This window comes from Ochotona princeps, chromosome 10 (assembly GCF_030435755.1).
Source record: "Ochotona princeps isolate mOchPri1 chromosome 10, mOchPri1.hap1, whole genome shotgun sequence".
Taxonomy (NCBI): Eukaryota; Metazoa; Chordata; class Mammalia; order Lagomorpha; family Ochotonidae; genus Ochotona; species Ochotona princeps.
The window spans coordinates 41,478,383-41,503,089 of record NC_080841.1 but is presented as its reverse complement, the minus strand read 5'-3'; the positions used below and the strand labels follow the sequence as shown (position 1 = coordinate 41,503,089).

General features: G+C 44.0%; 1 protein-coding gene across 2 annotated transcripts in view; it reads left to right on the top strand.

Annotated features, from left to right (window-relative positions):
• SIPA1L2 (signal induced proliferation associated 1 like 2) overlaps positions 1 to 24,707 on the top strand; it is a 100,301-nt gene that overhangs the window by 59,086 nt on the left and 16,508 nt on the right. For both annotated transcript variants that reach the window (XM_036495152.2, XM_004578534.4), the window contains exons 11-16: positions 782 to 882; positions 1,243 to 1,346; positions 2,949 to 3,337; positions 8,554 to 8,778; positions 14,049 to 14,202; positions 16,434 to 16,653. In XM_036495152.2, the coding sequence (XP_036351045.2) occupies positions 782 to 882; positions 1,243 to 1,346; positions 2,949 to 3,337; positions 8,554 to 8,778; positions 14,049 to 14,202; positions 16,434 to 16,653 (1,193 nt within the window). The remainder of the gene's footprint in view (positions 1 to 781; positions 883 to 1,242; positions 1,347 to 2,948; positions 3,338 to 8,553; positions 8,779 to 14,048; positions 14,203 to 16,433; positions 16,654 to 24,707) is intronic.

Genomic DNA, 24,707 nt, shown 5'->3' with positions numbered 1-24,707 from the left:
TGAGTGCAGGGGAAAGTGTCTCCTCTCCCCAAGTGATCTCTTCTCAGTTGTACTTAGAAGCAAACGTGTGGAATCAGAGTGTAATGTATTCCCTACCTTAGAATAGATGAAATCCATTAAAGGTGTCAGTGAAATTTTTTTTATTCTAATTTTTAAAAATTAAATTATATTCTGAAAGTTGAGGAAAATAGAGGATGGATTTTTCCTCATAGCCACTCCACCCCACAAATGGAAGAAGCTTTTAGTCTTTTGCTGCAAAGAAGGATCTATAATCATTACTGCATGAAAATGGACCTCCTTGTAACATAAATGTGTTCTGTTTTTACTTTCATACAATGATTTACTTTCTATGTGAGGTATTTATAAAACAAAACCCACTTGGATATAGCTTAGAGCTAACCATATTTTATTTTCTTTAAAAAATGTATTATAAAGATTAGCAGTGCTGTGCATGTAGTTCCCAAGGAGAAAACCAGCAAGGCCTTTCCTAGCTTGCTGGCATATCATCCACTCTTGGGGGGTTCCTTAACTTGTCGACATCTGCAGCCCTTCCTTACCGGTGAATGGCTGGCCTTTGAGCACCTTTGTTGACCCTGTGCTGAAAGGAGACGTCTAGCTGCTCTGGCAGCGTTGGGCCCATGGATCCTGCATTTCCCTTTGTCAGAACACAGCTTCTGACAAGAAGGTTCCCCTTCCTGGCCCTGGCAGAAGCCAGAGCACCTGGACCGTCTGGCAGGAGCCCTGGTGAGGAAGGACAGGCCCAATAGTGGGTTCTTTACAGGTGCCAGTCTCCTCTGTTGCTCGAGCACCAGAGCTCAAGCCCTTTGGAATGTGATGGAGCCCGGGAGCGGGAGGATGCCATGGAAGGAAGCAGACATCCAGGTAACTGACAGGAGGTCCTGGGCAGAAATCCACCACCTCTGCTCCCCCATCTCCCCCTGCTCCATTCTCCTTTCCCTTCACTCTATGTGCACTGAGCTGAGGTGACCAGCTGGGGCCCCCAGTACACGAGGGGTGGCATGATTATGGCTGTGGTACCTGTGGAAGTAGGACATTTATTTTGTAGTGGTTGTTCTGTCTACTCTTGTGGAAGTTCTAGAGCCACGGCACTGTTTTGTTTTGACCAAACCATTCTTGCTATTCCTATGTTTTTATTATTGTTGTTTTCAAGGCTTTTTGTTTGTTTTTATTCTCTTACTACCATGGAATCTAGAAATTAACTATTCTCTCTTGATGCAACAGAAACCAAATGGCACGGGCCACCTTCCAAAGTCCTGAGTTCCTATAAAGACCGAGCACTGCAGAAGGATGGGAGCTGCAAGGATTCCCCAAACAAGCTTTCTCACGTGAGTCCTTGTTGAGTCAGCAGTCACTCCCTTAGCCAGGAACTGCTCCTGGCTGTTGCTCACCAGGGGCTCTCGGGCACTTGCTTTACCTCCCAGACTCACAGAGGAAGAAAGATTCTCTTTTTCTCTCCCTGAAGTATAAAAGACCTCAAAGAAAGATCACAGGACTAACCATATTTTATCCTCTACCTTTCAGTCCTCAGATTCCAGTGTTAAGGTTACTGAATAATATCCATTCTTAGTCTCTCAGCCACTCTCCACTTAATGACATAATACAGAAACATAAAACAAGTGTTGTGTGTGGCTAGGGAAACTTCACACAGGTAGTGGTGTAATGTAGTCACAGGTGATCCAGGGTAATCCCAGCATGACTGGCCAACACGCAGGGGGTGGTAGACTGGTGCCCACTTGGCCATCCTTGGTCATTTGTGACCTTGCCTTGTTGCTCTCCCCAGAAGAAAGAGGTGGGTCTCAGGAGCCTGCGGTTCAGCCAAACAACTGACAGTTCAGTGTGGAGGCAGCAAATGTTTGCTGATTGTTGCCAAATAAAACCAACAAATTTTTCGTTTGCCTCTTTAGAAAATCTGCTCCTGAATTAAGTTGTGCCTTTCCTTTTCCTTCTTTTGTCATCAGTCAAGTTTCCCAATTGTCTGCCAGTGACATGTGACATTTCTTCCCTTAGCTGTGGCTATGATCTTGTGTTCAGTCATACGTAGCCACATCCATTTAAATCCACCTCTTGAGTTTTCTAGGCAGTTTTAGCAGAGGGAGAAGGAGGAGAGTGTGGGTCGCAGAGTATCAGTGTGCAGTGAAAAGATCAAGGGGATTTGCTTAAGGATCTAATAGGATGGAATGAAACATACAAAGGCCAAACCACTTGAAAATCAGCCAGGGCATGGCTGATTCTCATCACATTCCCAAGCCCTTTGCTGATGCTTCAGGGCTTGTTAGTGTTCCCAGGCTCTGAAGAGGGGCTGTGTCTGTCTGTGCACATTGCATAGACAGGGATATTTATTCAGTTCTATTTGCTTTTTGTTTTCTGGGACCCCAAATTCTTGCCTGTCTTGCAGACCTGTTTAGTCTAGAGAGAGTTTCATCTCTGGCTCTTGGGCCAAAATTTCACTTGGGCTCTTTGTTTACCTTGGGACATCCAGCTCCAAAGTGCTCACTGTGTGTTAGCTCATTTGGTCTGCTGTGGTGGCTCTCCCCAGGATCTTCTGCCTGAATTTGTCTGATAAGCACTATCTTGATAAATAGCTGCTCTCCTCCTCTTACTAGTTTTCCGCAGTCCCTCTTAATTTGTATAACCATGTTCAGTTATTTTCTTAGTGGAGAAAACTGTAGCCATCATTTTATGCTTCATGCACAAATGACTGGGTGAAGATTTAAAGATACCTGTTAAACTTCAGATAAATTAGAGGAGTTGTAAATCAGGGACTTCTGAATAAATCTGGGCTGTTATTGAGAAAAGCAGTTTTTTTTTTCTGCCCGCAGACAAGAAATGGTAGTGAGGGTTCAGGCTTGTCCCCTCTGCAGGTCCACATGAGAAGTTACAAAGTCTGGGATTTGCTTGAAGCTTCTCTGTTGTTCTTTCTTCCCAAGATTGGAGATAAAAGTTGCTCCAGTCACTCCAGCAGCAACACGCTCTCCAGTAACACCTCCAGCAACAGCGATGACAAGCATTTTGGGTCAGGGGATCTGATGGACCCCGATCTGCTGGGGTTAACCTACATCAAAGGGGCCTCCACGGATAGTGGCATCGACACAGCCCCATGCATGCCCACTGCCATCCTTGGCCCCATGCACCTGACGGGCAGCAGGTCCCTGATCCACAGTCGAGCTGAGCAGTGGGCTGATGCAGCTGATGGCTCAGGGCCTGAGGATGATCCAGCCAAGATGTACACCGTGCATGGCTACACAGCCACCATCTCTGCCAGCGGTGCTGCCGAGGGCAGCATGGGTGACCTCAGCGAGATATCATCCCATTCCAGGTGAGCCTCCACCACCTTGCCAAGCAACACCTGCTGGTGCCAACTGGGCTTTCCCTGTTGGTGTTGGGGAAGTACATGACAATAGTTGCCATGGTTTTGCCAGCTGTCTGGGTTCAGAGGAAGTGCTTGTTTCTAAAATCTAATGGTGAACACATGCATGTGTTTTGGTGATTTATTTTCTTATGCTAAATTCAATGGAAAGGTGACAGAGATATTAATTGCTGCAGCCAGGTTGTTTAAATGTCTCTAGTTCAACCTGCTGTCCTTACATTTTTTGGAGAAGAGCAGCATATTAGATAATCTTCAAAGTGCACACGGAATCCTGTGAGTAGGAACTTCACTGAGCTTGTGTTTCCCCACCGGGAGAGTACAGCTACATTCCTTCCTGCCCCCAGATCCTACAGCCAAACAAGTGTCCTCAATGTGGCGGTTAGGATTTTAGAATGAACTGTAGTGAAATATAAAGGCATCATTCTGAGTGTAGGTGTTATTGTGGACAGTTACAAATTCCAATTTGACATATATCTATAAAAATTCACTTATTTATGGTTTTTTCCTTCACTTTCAAAGCTAAGGTAGAGGAATACATTGATTCTGACGTGGCCGTGATGGAGCATTTGTCATATTTGTCATATCAGAGAAGGTTGTAGAGTTCACAGCAACAGCCTCTTAGTGCCCCTAGTTCTCCAGTTTTGAGCCCTCCCTCCTATCCACATCCTTTCCTCATCTAGATACTAGCAAAAACAGAGTAGCATGTATGCTACAAATTAAGAAAATTGCACTAACCGGTTTGCTTAACTAAAGGACCACTTTGATTTCTTAATGAAGTCTGGTTAAGATTGTGTCCTCTCCATTTCAGGGAATATCTGGCAATCCCCCAAATCTGGGGCACTTCCCACATGGCTGAAGATGACTCTGCCACCTACAGGTTGCCCATGTCCTGCCTTATTTGCCCAGGAGGAAGGTGGCTCTTCTCTTGGTCTGCCAAAGACACAGGGCCCTCCCCTCTCCAAGGCCATAACCCTCTCCTAATGCCTCCTTGGCTTTAAGCCCAGTAGTTGCAATGTGGCATTGACCATGAAATTCAGGACTCTGGGGACTGGGATCCAGTCCCACCAAGCTGTGCAGCTGGCCATGGAGAACACAGCCATCCTCCCAGAGAAAGGCCAGGATAAGGTTATGCGTATACCAATAGTGAAGCTCCACCACATACTTCCTTCTGTGTCTTGGAACAGGGCAGCTTAGGGTATGGAGATCATTTTCAAAATAGGCCTTGGTATTCATTTTTACCTATTGTGTTTAATAATTTGATGTACCATAAATCCAGTAATAAATCAACAAAGTAATATTTAAGGAGTATTGGTGAATTTGGCTGCCTGAATTAATCCTGTCTTTCAGTTTCAGGAACAGTTCAAAATTGGCCATACTACAAAAGCCTCACATGTTATTTCACTTTAGATTTGTTCAACAGTGTTTGCATGATATACACTGTTAGGCAAATGTAATTGATAACACAGAGTTTTGTGTTACTAAGTGAAATGTCCATAAAAATCACTTTTAGATCACTGTGACAAAATGGAGCTAGAAACTTGGAGTGGATTTTCTAGAATACCTTCACCATTCACTAATTTAATGAGTTAGCTTACTTTAAAAGTACGTAAAAGCACTAGACTAAATTTTTGATTGGTTCTGCTTTCTTCCCCCCACTTTAAAACATGTGCACGCATGCATGGCCATAGTGCACTCATGTGAGTGGATTCTTTGACCACCTCCTTGCCTTTTGCTTGAGAATCTTATTTGAGGGTGACTTGGAAGGCGTATCTCAACTTGTCTTTGTAGGCTTTGGCTCAGTGTGGAGTTCAGTCATTCAGTGCAATTTTCTTTGTCTGTCTTTTAACCTTTGCAGAGGCAGGCAGGTGATAAAGTGCCTGCTTTGTTTTTCATGTGTTGTGGTGAAAGGCACTTGGCCCTTTCAGAGCACAAGGGACCAAACCTCCTAAGTCACAGTGAGCCTCTGCACCCTCTGGAATGCTGGCCCCTCCTGGGAGTCTCCCTCCATGCCTTCCTTCCTCTTTGGTCCCATTTCAGGCGGGTGTGTAGTCACTTTGATACTGAGACTCACTGCCAGAGTGGAGATGTGCCAGGGAGTAGTGCCAATAGTAGAAGAACAGAAATAGATTCTTTTGGGGCTGACATTGCTGAGTATCTTGGCAAAGTCACTCTGCTGTGCCTGCAAGCATTCTGTATGTTTGTCCTGGTTTCTCTTCCTTCAAAGTACCCACCCCTGGGCGAGAGCATCTTTGTGTTTATCCTCCGCTCCTCCCCCTGCTCCCCTAGGCACGTAGCCTGTTATACTTCCCTTGGGCCATGGCCTGTCTTCCCCACTTCTGTCCACTACACATAGTATACTTGACACACTTGCATGTGGCCAACATCTAAGTATTTGTTGAATGAAAGAAGAAACTAATGAAAGTGCTTGACACATATTTTCAAGTCAAGCTGACAAACCATCATATGGGTTACCTAGAGAAAAGTAGCATTGGGATGAAGCATTCCGAGTCCCTGGTGTCAGAATGCAGGGCAGTAACTGGTGGCCACTTCCTTACAGCTGTCCAAGAGTGAGAAAGGAGTTGTGTCTGGACCAATTCTAAGACTGTGCAAAAGGGGTCCTAGGATTTTTTTTTCATGATCTTTACATAATTGATTAGGGCTCAAAGGATCAAAACCTGCAGGAAAGTGGGAAAGACCATTGTTTTCACAGTCTGTTTTTTCCTTCCTATATCTGGGGGAAGGGGAGAGACAAAGTGAGAAGCCGTGCCCACCCTCCCAGGGCATGCTCCCAGGGCACTGCTCAAGTGGTTTTGATAGTTCAACAATAGTTCTGAATTGCTGCCAGTCTCACCATTGCAAGCATGATGAAATCTCTTCAGAATCACTAGCTAAAATAGTCAACCTTAGTGCCTCCACTTGCCCAGACTTTCACTGCCAACATATGCCTGGGGTAGTTGATCAATTTGTTCTGTCCTCTGTTCCGGTACCAGGTGTCCTGTGCAGGCTCCAATGTATTGCCATATCCTCCATGTGCACCTGGACATGCTGATGGGGGGCCTAAGATTCTAAAAATAAGTTAGACTTGAGCAATATATAAATGAAGAAGTGATCAGAAGTCTCTCATTAGAACAACACCCCAGTGCCTCGCTCACATGCTTTTAATACAGCAAACAGTGTTTGCTTCCTGCAAGAGTGCTCCGAAAAGAATGCAAGGCAGTATTTCTGTCCATCTATCCAAACCAAGGTTTGGAAGAAATAGATAAAATAAACTGGAAGAAAAAACAGGAAAGAAATCTGCAGTGTGAATCATCCTGAAAATGATTCATCTGATTAGCTGTTCTAATTATTCATGACACCATATCATATCATTTCCGTTAGTGCAAATGATTGGAAGTTGGCAGGATAGTTAAAAAAAATAAGAACTTTAGATGGAAAGGTTTCATGAAAAGTGTATTGCAGATATTTCAGTGTGTTTACCGACTTGAAACAAAACACCATTAAGGTGTTTGCTGAATACCACGTTGTTTTTCCAACATGCAGAAGCCCAAAGATGGGTCGATGTGTTTCCTTATTTCCTCTTGAATTTATATTAAAACTCCATTTTAATATTCTTCTTAAATTTTTTTGTCTTTTATGATACGTCACTTTCTGCTTTTTTTTTTCTAGAAAAGGTATGTGCTTATTAGAGGTTTACAAAGAAGATGATATTTCCCCATTCCAGTGGAGGAACCCACTAGTAAACCCTCTAAAGGGCAAGAACTGGTATCTGTCAATAACCGATTCACATATCAGGTTTCATAAAATGTTTATAAAAAACATACCTTATACCAGGCATGCGCTTTACTAATGCTGACTCAGATAATGTCCAAAGCACTGCTCTGGGGTAGACACTGTTATTAACCCAAATTACAGATGAGAAAACTGAGGTTAAGAAATCCCTAATGCCTCACACTTCTAAGTGACGCTTGTTTGTCAAGTTTTCCGAAAGTGCAGTCCATCTACTTCTGAACTCTGACCTTAAAACTGCCGGCCCTAGGAAAATATTCACATTTATGAAGCAATTCGTAATCTCTGTTTTACTCATTTTTCATAAAAACGTTGTTTTCAATCTTCTCATATTCCTGATTATGATCATGTTTAATTTCTCAGACAGCCACTGGGGAGTCCCTCTGACAAACCCTTACAACTTTAACTGCTGAGTATTTTGTATGCTTCAGTTCTGGGTCACACTTATCATACATCAAAAAAAAAAATCCCTGTAATTACCACTGGGCTTACATGCTGGGACACTGCTGTGGTTGGAAGCTCTCTCTGCCCCCTCCTGGCCTCCCTGGAGGTAGCCACTTACATGCTTTTGTGGTCATCATCCTCTCATTTTCTTGTAGCTTCCTGGAAAGTGAAGAGCTTTAGTTTTGCCTATGATTAACTTAGTTAGGATGTGGAATAAAACATCCTATTCTTTGCTGCCCTGTTTGACCTTGAGTTTGTGGGATTACACAAGTTGTCAGCATGCTTGGTTTATTTGTTCAGAGCATTTGGTTGTATTCCTTACGTACTCATGGAATAACCTTCCATTGTTGACAAATTGGACACCTTGGGTCAGTGTTCCTGTTGACAGTGTTCCATGTTTTCCATTTCTGCTTGTACAGAGGTGTGGCAGGTATGTACACTTAAGAGAAATTGACACCATGCAGGTGCACACTTTGATAGATGATGTCCGAGTTATGTCTGTCATATGCTTTCTGCTGCCACCAACAGTAGAAGCATACCCACAGTTTCATGTTGTGGCTAATGCTGGGTCCCTGGGTCACCCAGTATTGTGAGGTATCCCCACCTCTCTTAACTGGGGAGTATGCAGTGACAGTAGGCTAGTGCTGCAGCTGAAGTGGGGCACGTTCTCTTGGTTTAATTATTATTTGAATGTCCTCTCTTTTGAGGCATTGGCATAGTGTATAGCCCATTTAGTTTTCTTCCTGGACAGACATATGGGGCCACCCCAAATAACTTTGCTGTGTCAAACAAGGCTCTCTGACAAGCTGTGCTGTCCGCAGCTCGGCTCACCAGGAAGCACCCGGCAAGAAAAGCCTCCTGGGTATGAATGTGGCCACGTGCCAGATGTGCTGTACTCTGGTTGTGTAGCAGCATTTGTCTGTTTTTCTCCTCAGTGGTTCTCACCATTCAGGAAGTCCTTCAGTTCACTGTTCCAAAAGTAGTGGGTCTCTGGACACATCCAAAGTCTACATCGTGTCGCACAGTAGCGGACAACAAGTCCCCGGGTCCACATCCAAGCCCTACCACAGGCAAGGAGCAGTGAACAAATATGTCATCGGCTGGAAGAAATCAGACGGCAGCCCGCCACCCGAGGAGCCTGAAGTGCCAGAATGTCCTGGGTAAGAAAGACAGCCAGCAGTTCCCTGGGCAGTATTGTGCCTTTGGGACCTGACTAAGCAAACATCTCCACTACCAGCCCCCCACTCCCTGAACCCCAAGGGAAATACTTTCTCTCTGAGAGAATATGCTGCAGATGTCCTTTTAAAAACTCTTTATGTTGGTGTTTGTATTGTTCTTTAAAAGGATTCACTGGGTTTTTACATACACACACACACGCACACAAAATGGAATGGTATCTGAGTTCTTTGTTCTTGTATTAAAAAAAAATCTGCCTGCAATAGGTGACGTGATGTTAGTGTTGTGAGTGTGGAGTCTGTGACTATGCAGGGTCAAGGGCAGGCTGAAGTCCTGCAGAGTTCGGGGCCTCCTTAAGGTTGCTGTGTAAAAGATATTGTAAAAGGAAATGCATTAGTACCTAATGTGAGTCTGGTTTCTGATTGCCCTTCTAGTTGTTGGGTTTGTGGGGGCTAGCGGGAGAGGAGGGTTTTGCATTTGGAAAAAAAAGAAAGAAGAAAGAATGGCTGTGCCTCAGTTTTTCATACTGGTGGGAACTGCTGCTAAATCTGTAAAGAGACATGTATGTCCTACAACAGAGCTTTTTATATATTGAGGGTTGGGGAGGGGGAGCTGATTTTGTTGTCGTTAGTTGTTTGTTTGTAGAAGCACATATTCTAAGTCACCAGGTCTTTGTGCTTTGTGTGCCTGCGTGGCCCAGTCACCTAAGGGGTGTGGCAGGTGCATATGATCACATACGTCCTGCAGGAGGGCTGTGACAGCTCTTCGTAGAGGCTCTCGAGATTGTAGGCTTAGTCAGGGAACCGATATTTCTTTATTTCTCCTTAAAAATGATCCCCCGTCTTAAATGTGGCTCTCAAAATACTAACTTCAGGATTAAAATTCACTCTAGCACTAACATTGAACAGACTCTTTTGTTTAAAAAAATCCTGTCAATCATTGCAAATGAATCACTTAGAAAGGAATTGTCTGGTGATTAGGTACAGCTTTTCGTTATAAGTGCAAATGTTAGAATGATGCATTTGTGTTTCCATCCCATGGAAGTCTTCTGATGGCTTCACAGAAATTCACACCAAGCCTTTCTTAAACTTGAAGAACTGCTTGCAGAAGCATTTTCTATGTTGCCCCAAGCATGGTGTTGAGGCCAAGGCTCACTGGGAGAGTCAGGCAGATGTGAAAGGGACCCTTGTGGTTTGCTATGGAGCCCAGGGTTGGTGCATTTCCTTGTCCCAGTTTCATGACAGTAACACACGGTGAAGGATAGGCAAGGCCAGGAGTGCTGTGAGCAGAGGCTTTGTCTGGATAGCAGTCTGCCCACCCACAGAGACTGCTGCTGACCCTCATCTCATGACCCTGGCCATTATTCAGTCCTGCCCCTAAGTTTATGGGGACAGTTGGAGTTCTGGACTGTTCTGTCCCCCTCCTCCTGCAGAGTTCAGCCTGGTATTGGAGGCCAGTGCTCCCTCCAGTGTGTCCTTGTGTCAAAGGTGGCACCATACAAGCCTCACCCAACAAGGCAAAGGCCTCTGCAGTGGGGCAGTCATATAGGATTGCACTAACTCTATTTGAAGTTTGGTCAGACTACTCTTCTATGGGACCACTGAAAGATATGCTTGAAAAATGGTGGACCAAGTCCAGCATGTGTATGCCACCAAGAATTGGGAAATATCCATGCCTCATGGTGCACAAAATTAGAGAATCAGCTATGCTCTCCAAGAGAAATTTCCCATGGCTCTTTTTTTTTAAATTAATTAAAATGTTAAAACTACACCCACACCCCACACCCCACACCCCCAGTTCTCACGTGTGCTGTTTGGGCACTGCAACCAGATCTGGTACTGCTCACCTCACCTTAGCATTCCTTAATGTGCACTGGTATGTGTTGCAACCGGAACTGTCCTGACCCACACTCGATGCTGGTGCTCAGATTCGCCAGCAGTTGATGTGAACGGGTTCAGCCTGGTCTGCCCCCCACCTATGCCATCTGTATGGTGGTGGGTATCTTCCTCTGGCCTGGTCTGGGTTGCTCCATGTCATGGTTCTTGCGCTCACCTGTAGGGGCTGTGTTCTGACAGAGGAGTTTTCCAAGCTCCTCCATCAGAACCTCTCCCTATGCCAGGTCTTGCATGTACTGGTGGTTCCATGGGCCAGCCCTCATTGCTGGCCTTCAATCCATTCCAGTTATTGGTTGTGGATGTTTCACCCTAGCCAAGGCTTGTCCCATACCCAGACATTGCTCACATATGATTCAGTAGGGGCAGAGACCCAGCCTAGTCTGTCCTACATCTACCCAGGTTCTCCAGAGCCCCAGATGGTGAAGGTGTCTAGCACAGCTTGGTGCGCCCAGCCCCAGTCCACAGTTGTGCTTAGGGAGATTGCAGCCATATCCAGACCAGAACACAGCACCCACTCCAGCCACCGCACCCTCCTGTGGGAATCCCAACACAGCAAGGGTATACTCTCACAGCTCCCCAACCTAGTCTATTCCCAGCCCTAGATTGTGCGCGTACCAGTGGGTGCTCTTACCCAGCTGGCTTAGCCCCTCACCTGTCTCAGCCTTTCCCTTCGATGCTGTGGCATAGTACCCTGCCTCCTGTAGACCAGTTGTAAGAGCCTGAGTTGGAATGACATGTCTCCATCCTGATTTCTATTCTTTTTTGTGAGTTGAAGTTTGCTTGACCCTGCCAGGTCCGCCCCCTTCCAGTTGCAGCTCGGCCCACACACATCTTAATTTAGAATGCACCTTCCGGTGGTGCTGCCTTGACCTGCCCAGATTGCCATCGGTTCCTTTACCCATAAGTGATGGCAGGTGCCATGGTCACTCCTAGCTTAGCCCATCGCCACCCGAGCTTGCGAGCTAACCTGTGGGACTTGTATTTCCACAGGGTTGGGCCCACACTTCTCCCACAGAGTTTAACCCCGGACCAAGTTCTCTCGCATGCTGGTTAGCGTCTTGACCCTGCCAAATGTGAGCAGTCTGCTATTCTACCACCCAGTCAAGTAATGGTACCTAGCCCTGCCAGACAAGCCCCCATCCATAGCTTCGGTATGGACTGGTGTGTGGCAGTCAGTGATGCTCTATGCTAACAGCCCATCTCAGATTCCTAATTTGGCTGGTGAATCAGTCTGGCCCAAATAAATCTTATGGATACTCCCCTCCGAACCATCAGGCCTCAGTTCCCACGTTTGCCCAAAAGTTTCATGACCCTGTTACTAGGAAACACCCAGAATTCATCTGTCACCTTCACTAAAGCTGGCCTTATTAATGGGTGTCCCTAAGCAGCAATTTCATATCCTAAAAACCCCAGAGCTTGCTGCTGGGCGGCCAGCAGGCAGAGCCTGGCACCATTTGATGCACTGGCCGCCCAAAGGCAAGGACTTAGTCACTGCCTTTCAGCAGTGGCTTTGGCCTGAGTCCCCAGCCTTGGATCCAGCCCGGTAGGGGCACCCCCCCACAGCCGCCACACTTCAGGGAGCTGCAAGCCGCCCCCAACCCCAAGACCCAGACCCCTCCCAGACTCCCCCATGGCTCTAAAATTGCCAGTTGTGTCTATAATCAAAGTATAGGCCTATCACTACATTTTTTTTTATAATACGGTCTTAAGTTTTAAAATGTGTAAAGCACATGGACAGTTTTGCCTGGTCACTGTGTCTCCTCCATGGTGTCCCACCTGCCTAAATGCTCATCGCAGTTCCTGAGCCAGCCGGAACCCTGAGCACTTTCAGATAGATGTCCCATTTACTTGGCCACCCTAGCTTACCATACACACACGTGTGTGTGCGTGTGCACACCCACAGCATGTTCACATGTGCATGCTGGCTGGGGGTCCTGCAAGGGGTCCATGTTCTGCTAATCTCAGTATATGATCTCAGTATATATGGACTATTATGGAACAGGTCTTTTTTAATGGCTAACTAGCTAAAAAGATTAGTTATTTTATTCAAATATGTGTAGGACTTAGAACAGCACTTTGTCATCATAATTATCCATGCAGTTATTGATGGGACCTGGGGTTTCTTGCCTGTATCTCTCCCAAAGCAAAAAGGGACTGGAGAATGTGATCTCCCACCAACTCCCACCAAGTCTCGGGATGAAAAATTGGTATCTTTCTGAAACCGACATTGTTGTGGTCCTTCTGAGTCACTTGTAGATCCCGTTGTCCAGTTTCCTCATCTCACAAACCCACCAGATCTTAAAACTTTTTGCAAGATTGTGTTTATTTGCATTGTCAGTGCTAAGACCCTTCAAGCACTGAGGGAAAAGCTGGCCTCCCTCAGGAAAAAAAAAAAAAAAGGCCACAGAGATATTCAAATAAATCACTCTTAATCTTGAACATGACTGTGTTCCTGGGGAGCTTTCATGCTGCGACAAGATAGTCTTGCCTTTGAGATAGAGACTTCTCAGAGGGTACAAATCCAGGTCGCCATGTGCAGCTCACCCCCAAGGACCATGAATTCCTGGAATGCTGAATTTCAGGTCATATAGCCAAGCCCATTGGCCTCTGCTGACAAGGCAGGTGCCAGTTCCTCCCTGTGTCTTCAGGAATATTCGGTTGCTCAGAAAGCATGGTCAGGGTCAACCTCTTGAAAATGGCTCCCCAGTTTTCTCTTTGGAAAAGAGCAGAAAACAGTAATTCCACTTGGCAGTCTTTTGTTGTCCATAAATACATTTTTATATGCTGATAATTAAGGAAGACAGCTGCTTTACTTATCCAAACAGCCTTGTGAAATGACTGATAATAAAGCATGCTTAGCACACACATGAATTGATTATTCTGCAGCTCCAGGCTGTGTCAGATGCCTTTCCCTCTGCTTGCCTGGGTGTGGTGGTAGCTGGTGACTCTGGTTGTCCGACTTCAAGAGAAAGATTCTCTCGTGTATCTGGAAAGCATAAGCATTGCTTCAAAAAGTCATGTGATAATCTCTGATGAATTATTGAAACTTCATTTTCTAACATGGATTAGGAAAGGGAGAACCCAGCTTTATTTGAAAAGTTGGCTATATTTTTTTCTCATGCCGGGCTTTGGGGATCTCATTTGTTTGAATTATTCAGAAATCTAAATTTGCAGTTGAGCTCGTTGTACAGATGTCAGATAGCATGGGGAATTTGGAGCAAACACAGTGAAAGTAAACTGACTTGAAAATTCTATGTGTGCCTATGTGGTAGTGGCCACTAGATTGTAATCCTTGCCACTGCAGAGACTTTACAGTGGGTCACCATTCTTCTTACTTCTGTTCGGCTTTGTTTCAACAGGATGTACAGTGAGATGGATGTCATGGCTGCAGCAACTCAGCATCAGACTGTGGTAGGAGATGCTGTTTCAGAAACTCAACACATTCTATCAAAAGAAGACTTCCTGAAATTGATGCTTCCTGATAGCCCTTTGGTAGAGGAGGGGAGGAGAAAGGTTAGTTTTTTCTGTGAGTCTCTGAATTCCTAGAAAGAAATTGGAGAGTTTTCACAGTACTACCACAAATGTCATCTTTCATGACCATACCAGCAACTCTGTGCATGGCTGGCTATTGCTGGCTTTTATGCTGTCCATAAGCAGAGTGTACCTCAGAGGGATTTCCAAGGGCAACCTCTACTTAAGATATAGCCAAAAAAGCAGGAGGACCTAGCCCCAAAGCCTCACGCCTGTGAAGAATAGCTGTACACAACTTGGCCTGAAAGTCTTTTTCTGATCAAAGGAGATTAGAATAACTGAATTGCAAAGTCAGAGCAAGGACAGGACCACATGAGAGGCCTAGTATGGTGCCTGAATGTAACTGGTGATCAGGAATGGTTGCAGTTAACATTCTCACCATCTGTCTTTGTTCTGAAATTCCAGCCTGGGTGGCAAGCTGAACTTCCTCAAATGTAATCATCTTCTGGAAAAGGACAGGTGTTAGCGATGACTCTGCTTGTTGTGCATCATAAGTAGGATTGGAGCTTGCCCTCTGCCACATAAAGACATGCAGAGATTACTGGGAGAGACCACGGCTCAATTCTGCATGCCAGGTTCACGCTCAGTAGAACAGACACCTTCGTCAGTCAGTCTGGTGGTTCCTTGATGATCTTAGATAAATGATTGATGTTAACTTTTGTTTAATTATTATTACAAACTCTTAAAATGCTTTCTAAAGCAACGTAAAGAATTCTAAGGGGTATGCAGATGACTTAGTTCAACCACCACTTTCTGCAAGTAACTGAGTTTCCAAAAAATGAAATATGAAGTACACTGCAAATTTGGTAGAAGGGTTGGAAAGGGAATCTTTATCTGTCGCTTCTTATCCAGCACTCCCCCTGTTCAAATGGGAAGGAGAACAGAAACCAGACACCACTATGTGTGTTGACTGCAGTCAGGCGGGGCAGCAAGTCTTTGTGCTGCTCCTTCCTACAGTGAAACAATGCTGCAATTAACCTAACCATGTTCTTAGAGCAACATTTTAATTAGACACTACCTCGAAGACTCTTTAATCTACTATATCTCTAGTAAGACCCCGAAGAGCTTGATAGTTATGTGAGAAGAGAAAATCCCGTAAGAAGTCAGTCATAACAAGGTTTTCTGTCTCTTTTTTTTTTTAAACTTGTATCAAATCATGTAGCTGGTACTATATAAGCTTGGGTGCAAAGATAGACTATTAAATAAAAAGTGCAGATGGCTTTTTTAAGCAGAAATGAACTTGATGAGGACTTTTTTTCTTCTAAGACAAGTCACCTTCTTTTCATAGTATAAATTTAACTTTGTAGTTCACACACATTCCTGTTACCATTCATCAGCTTGAAAGACTTGACAGAATGGAAGGAACACATACAATAGAAACAGTTTTAGCCTTCTTTCTGCATTCACAAATGTAAATAGCCATTTCTATATTTGTTTGATATGAACATTCTGACTTGTACTATTGTTTATGTGAAAGGAATGTGGTCCAGTATGCAAAGCAAGTAGTTGGAAATTCAGAACTGATTCAACTTCTCTTGGATAGAAAGAATTTTCTTTTCCCCACTTGAGTTTTGGCACATGGTAGTGTTTGAGAGTTTGTTAAATCTGGTTATGATTCATTACTATAACTCAGTGTACAGCACAGTTGTACAGATTTTTGCAGTGATACCTTTAAGTGGGCAGTGCGATTGTGACTACACTGCTGCTGTTTTCACTGGGCTTCTTTGTGGGCCTGGAAAGAGTCGATGTTCAAAATTAGTTTTATTTTTTAGATCCAGTCAAATCTTACATGTAGTTTATTGGTTTAGAAAGTGCCCAATATAGACATGTGGTCATTTCAAATTAAAATCAAGCCAGCCCTACATGTGGATTTGAGTAGCAATTGCCTGAAATGGCAACCTTACATATTTCTAGGAGCTCTCACTGACATAAGGTTGTGGAGGTTCCGTTTAACATTTCAGAATTAATAAAGCTGTGCATGTCTAATTTGTGATAATATTTCTCAGAATGTCAAAGGAGGAAAATGTTACAATTCAATAACTGTGCTGAAGCCTGACACACTTACTGGGATGACCTGTATGCCTGCCTAAGAATTCCTGAGCTAACGGAAAACTTAAAGAATCTGTCCCCGTAACCTATGAACCAAATGGGTTTAGATAAAATCTATGCCTTCAGCTTTATAATGTGCCTCCACCTCTTGTTTTAAATTCTAGTTTTCGTTCTATGGCAACCTGTCTCCGCGGAGGTCGCTGTACCGCACTGTCTCTGACGAGAGCATATGCAGTAACCGGAGGGGTTCATCCTTTGGCAGTTCTCGAAGCTCCATCCTTGACCAAGCCCTGCCCAATGACATCCTCTTCAGCACTACCCCACCCTACCACAGCACACTGCCTCCAAGGACCCACCCTGCACCCAGCATGGGGAGCCTGAGAAGTAAGTAGGAGGCTCAGCCGCTTCCTGTCCGAGCACTGGGGCTGGGCCAGTTAGACAGCTCCTTGCTTCATTTAGCTCTTGAGATTGGGTGTCTCCGGGGCAGGTTTGGGAGGTGGCTTTCTTTCTTAAGTAGGTATCAGGTTGTGGGTATACTTTCAGTCATTTTCAAATATAAAATCCCCAGAGTAGATTATTCTTTAAAAATGTAGGCAACACTGCTTATTTAGAAGGAAATTTAAAAACCCATATCAGGTGTTTTTGCAAGTAAAATAGTGACTTCTGTCTCATTCCCTAGCTATTGAAAATGCTAAAGTGATGTGGAGAACAGCTTTTCTGGTGAGCAGTGGACAGGAAGAAGGTTTGGGTTTCTAACCCAGTTAGAAACAGGGAGAGTAGCTGGCTCATGGACAGCAAAAGGGGACTGTGTGGTCAGATACATGTCACTTGCACTGTCCCGCATCGCAGCTTCCTCCAGCTTGTGGATCACAGGGCAACCAGGTGGCATTCCTTCAAGTCCTAGGGTAAGGCCACTATTAATATGTTTTTCATTCAGTCTGTTATGAAATAATTGGGACTTAATTCTAAATATATGCATTGTCAAAGTTTATGTTTAACTTCATTGTAGAAAGTATTGTCTTCAGAAATAATTTGAACTTGAGAATTTCCATGAAACTTTCAAGCTAAATGAAATGAAATTTCTAATAATGTTCTAATGTTTAGCATGACTGGAAATGAATCTATTTCCTTAACATGATACCCAGCCTGAAATGATCATTCAGGTAAATTAAAGAAAGCTATATGCTCTACCCTGACAGCCATCTGAAAAGTTAAATACATATATTCTGATTCCCTAGCATTTCTCTAAATGGGTTCCCATTTTTAGAAATAGGTGTGAAGTCCTTTTAAAAGCATGTAAAACCGAGACTGTTTTCTTACAAATGTTATTTCTTTTCAAGTCCTTAAAGTGTAATTGCAAGCGTTGTCATGTGGGTATCATTGCATGTCTTTCTTTCTACCTACATCTGTGCTTCCACATGAAAGATGTATGTCTTTTGTTTTTAACGATAGCTTCACATTTTTGAAAGTAGCCGTGACTTTTGTAATGGTTATGTATCCCCATCTAATTGAAAACAGAAAAAGAGAAAAAGGGAGTGTCAGAGAAAGCTCTTCCATCCATTGGTTTACTCCCCACAAAAGCTGAGATGGCCTGGGCTTGACTAAGGCTGAAACCAGAAACATGTGGATGGCAGATGCCCAAGCATTTGGCTCATCAGCTGCAGCTTTCCAGAGTGCATTAGCAAGAAGCTGAATCTGAAACAGAGTAACTAGGGCTAAAACTGCCACTCTGTTGGGATGTCTACAACACTTGCTCTGTCATAACACCCACTCCAACAAAACTGAACGGAAAACTAGGCAATTTTTCACACTCCCTCTGCTCCCCCACAACACACACACACATACATACACAATGACTGTGTACTTCCTGAACCAGAGATCCATTTGTAAACTCAACCCACACCAGTAAATATTATTACTGCTTGTGGATACCTTGTGAGTTTCCAACAGCACTGGATCGTGCACGTAGCTTTGTCACTGTGCAGATCCTTTGTGCTCCACCAGGCTGTTAGCAGGCAGCTGCATCAGAAGTGGAGCAGCTCGGGCTGGAACTGGGGCCCGTGTTGGATGCCAGCAGTGCAGGTGGCACCTTTACTCACTACACCACAATGCCTGTCCTAGCCCTGGTCTTAAAGTTACTGCAGTTTATCTACACGTGCCTGTATTGAACAACTGCATCCATATTTAATGTGTCCGAAGAATAAAGGCACAATTAGAAAATAAGCAAGATGTACTATTTTTTTTAATGAACCTTGCTGTTTGTTATTCTGTAGTGAACCTTTCATATTTGGCCCTGTGTCTCCTCTAATTTCTATCCTTAAAACTCCTGAGGGGAAAATTCTCTGTATTTGATGACTAAATTGGCCAAATGTAAAGAAGCAAACTGAAAGTAACTTTTATTAATTTCTGTTCTTCCCAAAAAATTTTAATTGCCTGCCACTTGCCTACAGAGAATTTTAATATTGTAAGTACTTTATTGTTTGGAGAACACTGGTTCCTGGGCCCCCTGCTTTTCTATTTTTGGCAGCTTTCAGTCACTCTTCACTTGCTATGCTTTCTGATCATTCCATAGACCATTCCTGAGAAGGCAGCAGTCTTTGAAAGTAGCTTAACAGCATTCAAACTGGAGCAACCCAAAAATGAAATGTAAATGCTAATGTCTAGTTGATGCCTTAGAGAAAGCAGGACCCTTTGAGGTCTTCCTGTAGATTCTCTTAGTTTGGCAGAAATGAAGTTGGCTTCACATTATTAAATCTTGCAGGGGAGCTAGTTCTGTGGAATTATCTAGCACTGTATGATTTGAGATAATTGCATAGATGGAGTAAGGGCAGAAACTCAGAAGACACACATATTCTTTTAGGATTGAAAACCAGCACATTCCAGGGAGCACTGGAGGTTCGTGTGGGTCTTGTTCATGATTTGAAGCCAGGCAGCCTGGGTCCCTTCCCTGTGCACCCCAGAAACTGAGTTCTGCACCTTTTCTTCATGTCACCCTTACAGTCTCAGGCTTTTCTCTCAGAGATTTTGAACTTTGAGAAGTCCCAGATTTGAACCTGTCTCAAAATCTTCTCTTGAGACCAAGATCTTAATCCAACCCTGTGAGAAAGATACTTAACAAACTTGTTGAGAATATGATTCATGTCATGATTCATGCTTGTTTCCTGTGAAGTCACTGCAGTGTATTCTGTCTTTATGTCTTCCATTGGAAGTGTGCAAATAGCATCTAATCCAGCAGCTGACAGCACTTTTGCAATGTTTCTGCATTGCTTTGGTTTTCCTTACTGGCAAATTGTGCCAGCAAATGTCTTCATTGGCCCAAGTAGGGGGGAAAAACTGGGAGTGGTTATTTAAGCACAGAGTTCACAGGCCAGGTAACTAGCAGCACTGAAAAAAAAAAGTCTTGATGAACTTTTGCTCGCTGACAGATGGGACACCTGTATTTATGCTATGCAGTCTCCACCATTGGCAGATGCAAAATAAATTTAAAGAGGATTCCTGGTTTGTTTTTGTTGAGACCAGAATTTTCAAAAGAATTCTGGAATCTTTTTGTGAGGATGGATCATGAGAAATTTCAGAAATAAAAACAGTCATCATTTGTGTTTCCAAATCTTAGAAGTTCTGACCTAGGCACTGACAAAGTATGCCCCTTGATCTTTGAAGCCAAAAAGCTTGACGATTAATCAAAAGAGCTAGTGTTGTACCTCACGATTTATTACTCACACAAGTTACTGCAGCCCACAGGCATCGACTTGGACATTTTGTGTCCCGGGTGACATAGGGCCAGCCAGCAACCAACAAAACAGTCCTTGCCTAGGTTGGCATGAAAGAGGGCATCCCTAAGCTTTGGCTGCAGAGTTGTGACTGTTGAGCAGAGTGCTTTTTTTCCCCCTTCTTCGGATGTCCCAGTCTCTGCTGCAGTCAACACCTATTGGTTCCTGGAGAGACCTCAGATACCTAAACACCAGGAAATGCTGTTAGGAAAATCCTTAGCATTTACAAGCACAGTTACAAACTCAGACTCATAACAGATTGCTACTGTGATTTCAGGTCAGGGGGAAACACACAGGAAGCCACACAATCAATCCTCAGACCACTCCGGTGGCTGTGGCTGAACGTCAGCCACCTCCCTGCATCTGCAAGTCCAAGAGGCCTCAAGTAGTTTTATGTGCCACATAGGCAATATGGGTTGTTTAGCAGAAAATGATACCCTTCTCCTGAGGATGAAGGATAACTAGATGAGGAATTTCAAAAAACTAATAAAAAATAGAGTTAAAACCCAAGTTTAGTTTGGTACAAAAACCTTCTGAAATTCATGGAAAGCTTTTTCCTAATGTGCAGTTTCCATGGACTTTTCAAAGACCTCCCATGTGTCCACTTTGTACCAGAGAAATGCTTTTCAATAACATCCTCACTTGCCACCTTTTTCGCTATACTCACTCCCTCTGAAAATAATACTGATGCAAGATGAAGTCAGTTAGTAGTTATGTCTTGTACACACTGAGTGTCCCATTATATTTGATGTAGATGTGTGACAGCAAATGCAGCATGGATTCAGGCTTGCAGTTGGGCAGGCTGCATGTGTGTCACAAAGCACAGGCAGCTGATCATGAATGTCTTGTCAGGTTTGCATTGCACTTGCCAGATCCCAGCCCCTCCCAGACCCTCACCACTGGTACTCATGTACTGCTTGACTAGGCTCTTGGGAGGCAGAAGGTGTGACTGTAAGAATAGGGTGGATGCTTAGTAAATACCATCCAAGTGGTACTAGTTGTGATATCTCACAGCAGTTGAAAGTACTAGAAAGAATTTTTTCAGGTCTGGAGTCCCAAACAATGCAAACATGCAAAAATGATGGTCATTTTTTCCCAAGATATGACTTACCAACTAATAGAAAAGAAAGCTTAAGTGCTTCTCCCTTTGACTATTCAGGGAAGAATGTAGGTAGCCTTTGACACTAAGCTCTCTGCTTTCTGAAAGGTGATGGATTTAGGTTAAGAAATACCCTCTTGGGCCCAGCACAGTAGCCTAGCAGCTGAAGTCCTCGCCTTACTTGTGCCAGGATTACATATGGACACTGGTTTGTGTCCCGGTGGGTCTGCTTCACATCCAGCTCTGTACTTGTGGCCTGGGAAAGCATGGAGGATGGCCCAGAGCCTTGAGACTCTGTACCTGTGTGGGAGACCTGGAAGAGGCTCCTGGATCCTGGCTTCAGATCAGCTTGGCCCCAGCCATTGTGTCCACTTGGGGAGTGGATCAGTGAATGGAAGATCTTTCTCTCTTTAGCTCGGTAAATCTACCTTTCCAATAAAATAAATAAATAAAAGAGAAATATCTTCTTCATCAAGAGTCTCCTTCTGGTCACTTGAGTCTACCCTGAGTGTCACTTTCTGGCTTTTCCCGAACATGCCACCATGCTTTGCAGTCACATTATCCCATATTATTTTCTGCAAAAGACTTACTACTACTACTCTTAATTTCTTTCTTTCTTACATTTAATGCATTGCCCCTGAGAGATGAGCCCTGTTTTATCCATATTGTACCCTACATATGAAAGTCACTTATCAAATACATCATGAGGACATGTGTTTAGCCTGAAAGATAGAACACTGCTTATAGTGCCTATTTCCAGGATCAGAGACCTTGGCTTTGACACCTAGCTGTAGCTGTAGACTCAGTCTTCGTGCTGATGCAGACCCTGGGAGGCAGCCGTGAGAGCTCAGTAACTGGATTCCTGCCACCCACATGGGAGATTTGGTTTAGAGCTCCTGACTCCCCTCTTCTGCCTGGCTCAGTCCCAGCTGTTGCAAGCATTTGGTAAATAACCCACTGGATTTTGGAATTCTCTCTGCCTCTTAAATAAATTTTGAGAATAATTAATACATCATGAATAAACTGTGCGCTGAATACACTCTAGGAAAAAGAAATTTCTATCTACAAGTCATCTTTTCAGTTCTACGGTATAGAATAGGCAACAGTGTTATTCACAGTTGGAAGAACAGGGATCCTATTTTATTTGATCACAAACTCTGTTCACTTCTTTTGCTTTCTGATCCTGTATAAAAATTGGAGGAGGAAAGAGAGGAGCTCTGGGCTTATTTTTGGTGGTGATGTATGTACCCTGAAGTCTTGTCAGGTTCCAGAGTCTGCAGTGCTGCTTGGCCTGTAGTCTGCATGTGTGCAACTTGCTGTATCCAGAAGCTGGCTGTGTAGACAGCTGGACCCACTCATACATGCACTCTGCATCAGCTTTTAGTTCCAAGATTCAAACTTACACCTTGGCATGATTGCAAGTGGCCATATATCATGGTACTTCAGAAGTGCTTAGGAATAGTCAAAGCTTGAATATTTTTAGTCTAAAATTCAGAAGAGACTGCTCCACTGAGTATTTGGGAGCAGTGCTGCATGAGGGACGTGGGAATCAGCACTGTCCTCCATCCCCTCCATTTTCATTGTATTTTGCCTCTTTTGTTCTCTTAGGATTTATCTCTACCTGGCTCTTACTAGTGCCAGTATAGACATTGTGGTCCAGTAGGGTTAGGGAAGAAAGTAGAGTGCTCGGCATAGATGTTAGGTTTGAGTGTAGCCTTTAAGAGTACCCAAAGTTGGAGTGAAGGATTATCTCCTATGAGGTGACATTTCTTAGTGAAACATGATGGCAAGAATGTACTTCCTGGAGAACTGTTCCATGCTGGTGAAGAAGGGAGAGTGGAGGGCTCCTGGGAGCCACCTCCAGTCAGCCCAACTGCTACCTGTATCACACAGTTGGGACACGCACATTCCTTTTTTCCTGGGAGCTTGGCCTCATGGAATCAGTGGTTCAAGTACTAGCTACCTGATTAATAGAATTGCCTTACACTCCATACATAAAGCCCATATTGAATAAAGGGCTGGAGTGTTTCAGAAATTTTTTTTTAAAAAAAGATATGCAAGTGGTTGAAGATCCTGGGCTTCCTTATCTTTCTGCATCAGCCAGACCCGAAGTTCAAAACTGGAGTTGGAGAGCAGATTCAGCCAACCGTCCTCTGGATGGAGACTGTTTCCATGCCTTCCTTTTCAGGAAGACCTTTGGGAAGAGGACAGCACTGAGCCTCGAGTATTTCCCTCCCACTCCTGCATTGCTGCATCCCTGCTCCTCCTGGCTCACCACTTAGCAGGGACCAAGAACTTCAAAGCAGAGGGAATAAGGCCTGTTGTTATTTGAGAGAAGAGTACATGGAAGATGGTGTGAGGGACTTGGGGGGAGGGGAATGATCCTAAGTGCAGGCTGGGATCAAATCAGTTGAATATTACCACAGTTCAACATTATAGCATTGAAAATTACATGATTTGATTGGCTGAGTTGCAGCTGTTAGAGGTGTCCTGAGAGCGGTGTTTGTCAGACGTGTGAAAGCTTGGTGTCCTGAAGGCCAAGTATATCAATGCATCTCTGTTAGTCCAGATGCCAGAATTTCACAGCTCCCCAAAAGGATAAGGGAACAAAAATTACAGGTACATTTGGTTAATTATGTCCCTTACTTAACTCCATTGCAGGCTCAGCCAGCCAGGTGGTCATTAACTTGATTGGTCTAATTAGTCAGATGCATTTGCAAGCAGCTGCTTGCAAGGTTCTGAGCAAGTTCAGAAAGGGCATATTAAAAAGAGTCCAGCGGAAGCCTTTGCAACACATGTCGAGTTCTTAACAACTAGTATTATTAATGATGTAAACACTGAAAGTACCACGATGAAGGTTTAAAGAGGAAAAACCAATGAAAAGGGCTTGTTTGTACAAAGGAAAACTCTCAGGCCTTGAGTCCATGTGGGTGACGTGTTTGTAGACAGCTAGTGGGTGATACAACTGTCTGAAGGTGAAGGCAAAAGAACAGTCCAAATATCATTTTTATGCACAGTCTGTGAGATAATGTTATTTTTTTGTCTCTTAATAAAAATGAAATGAACCTCAGTGCATCTTTATAAAAAAATGATATTCAGGACATCTGAAAGTTGCCATACTCAGTTTAGATAGCTTTGTTCTCCCATAAGCTTTGAATTCATCAGGGAAGAGATTACTGCACACTCTTTTTTTTTTTTTTTCAGTAGTGAAAAGCTTTCAACACTTTAAAGATGGGGAAAGTCACGTGTGGGGGAAGCAGGCATTCCGCATATGGGTGGTCCTCAGGATGTACTGGAGGAAAGCTGTGTAGTGTTGGTACTCTCTTAAGGCCCCAGTCTGACTCCTGCCACCCCATCCGCAGGCCTTGTTGCCCTGAATCACTCTCAGGATGACTGTTTGGGACAATCCTCCATTTTCCCCATACTTTGCCTCTGGGGTTATTGTCGCTTAGTGTGGCCTTGATTCATTGGGAGCAGGAGATGTCTTACTTGTTTAGGCCATGCTGAGGGTTGAATGTGGGATGGGGTTGGCCATGCATGTGCTGTGATGGACTGACACTGGGTGAGGC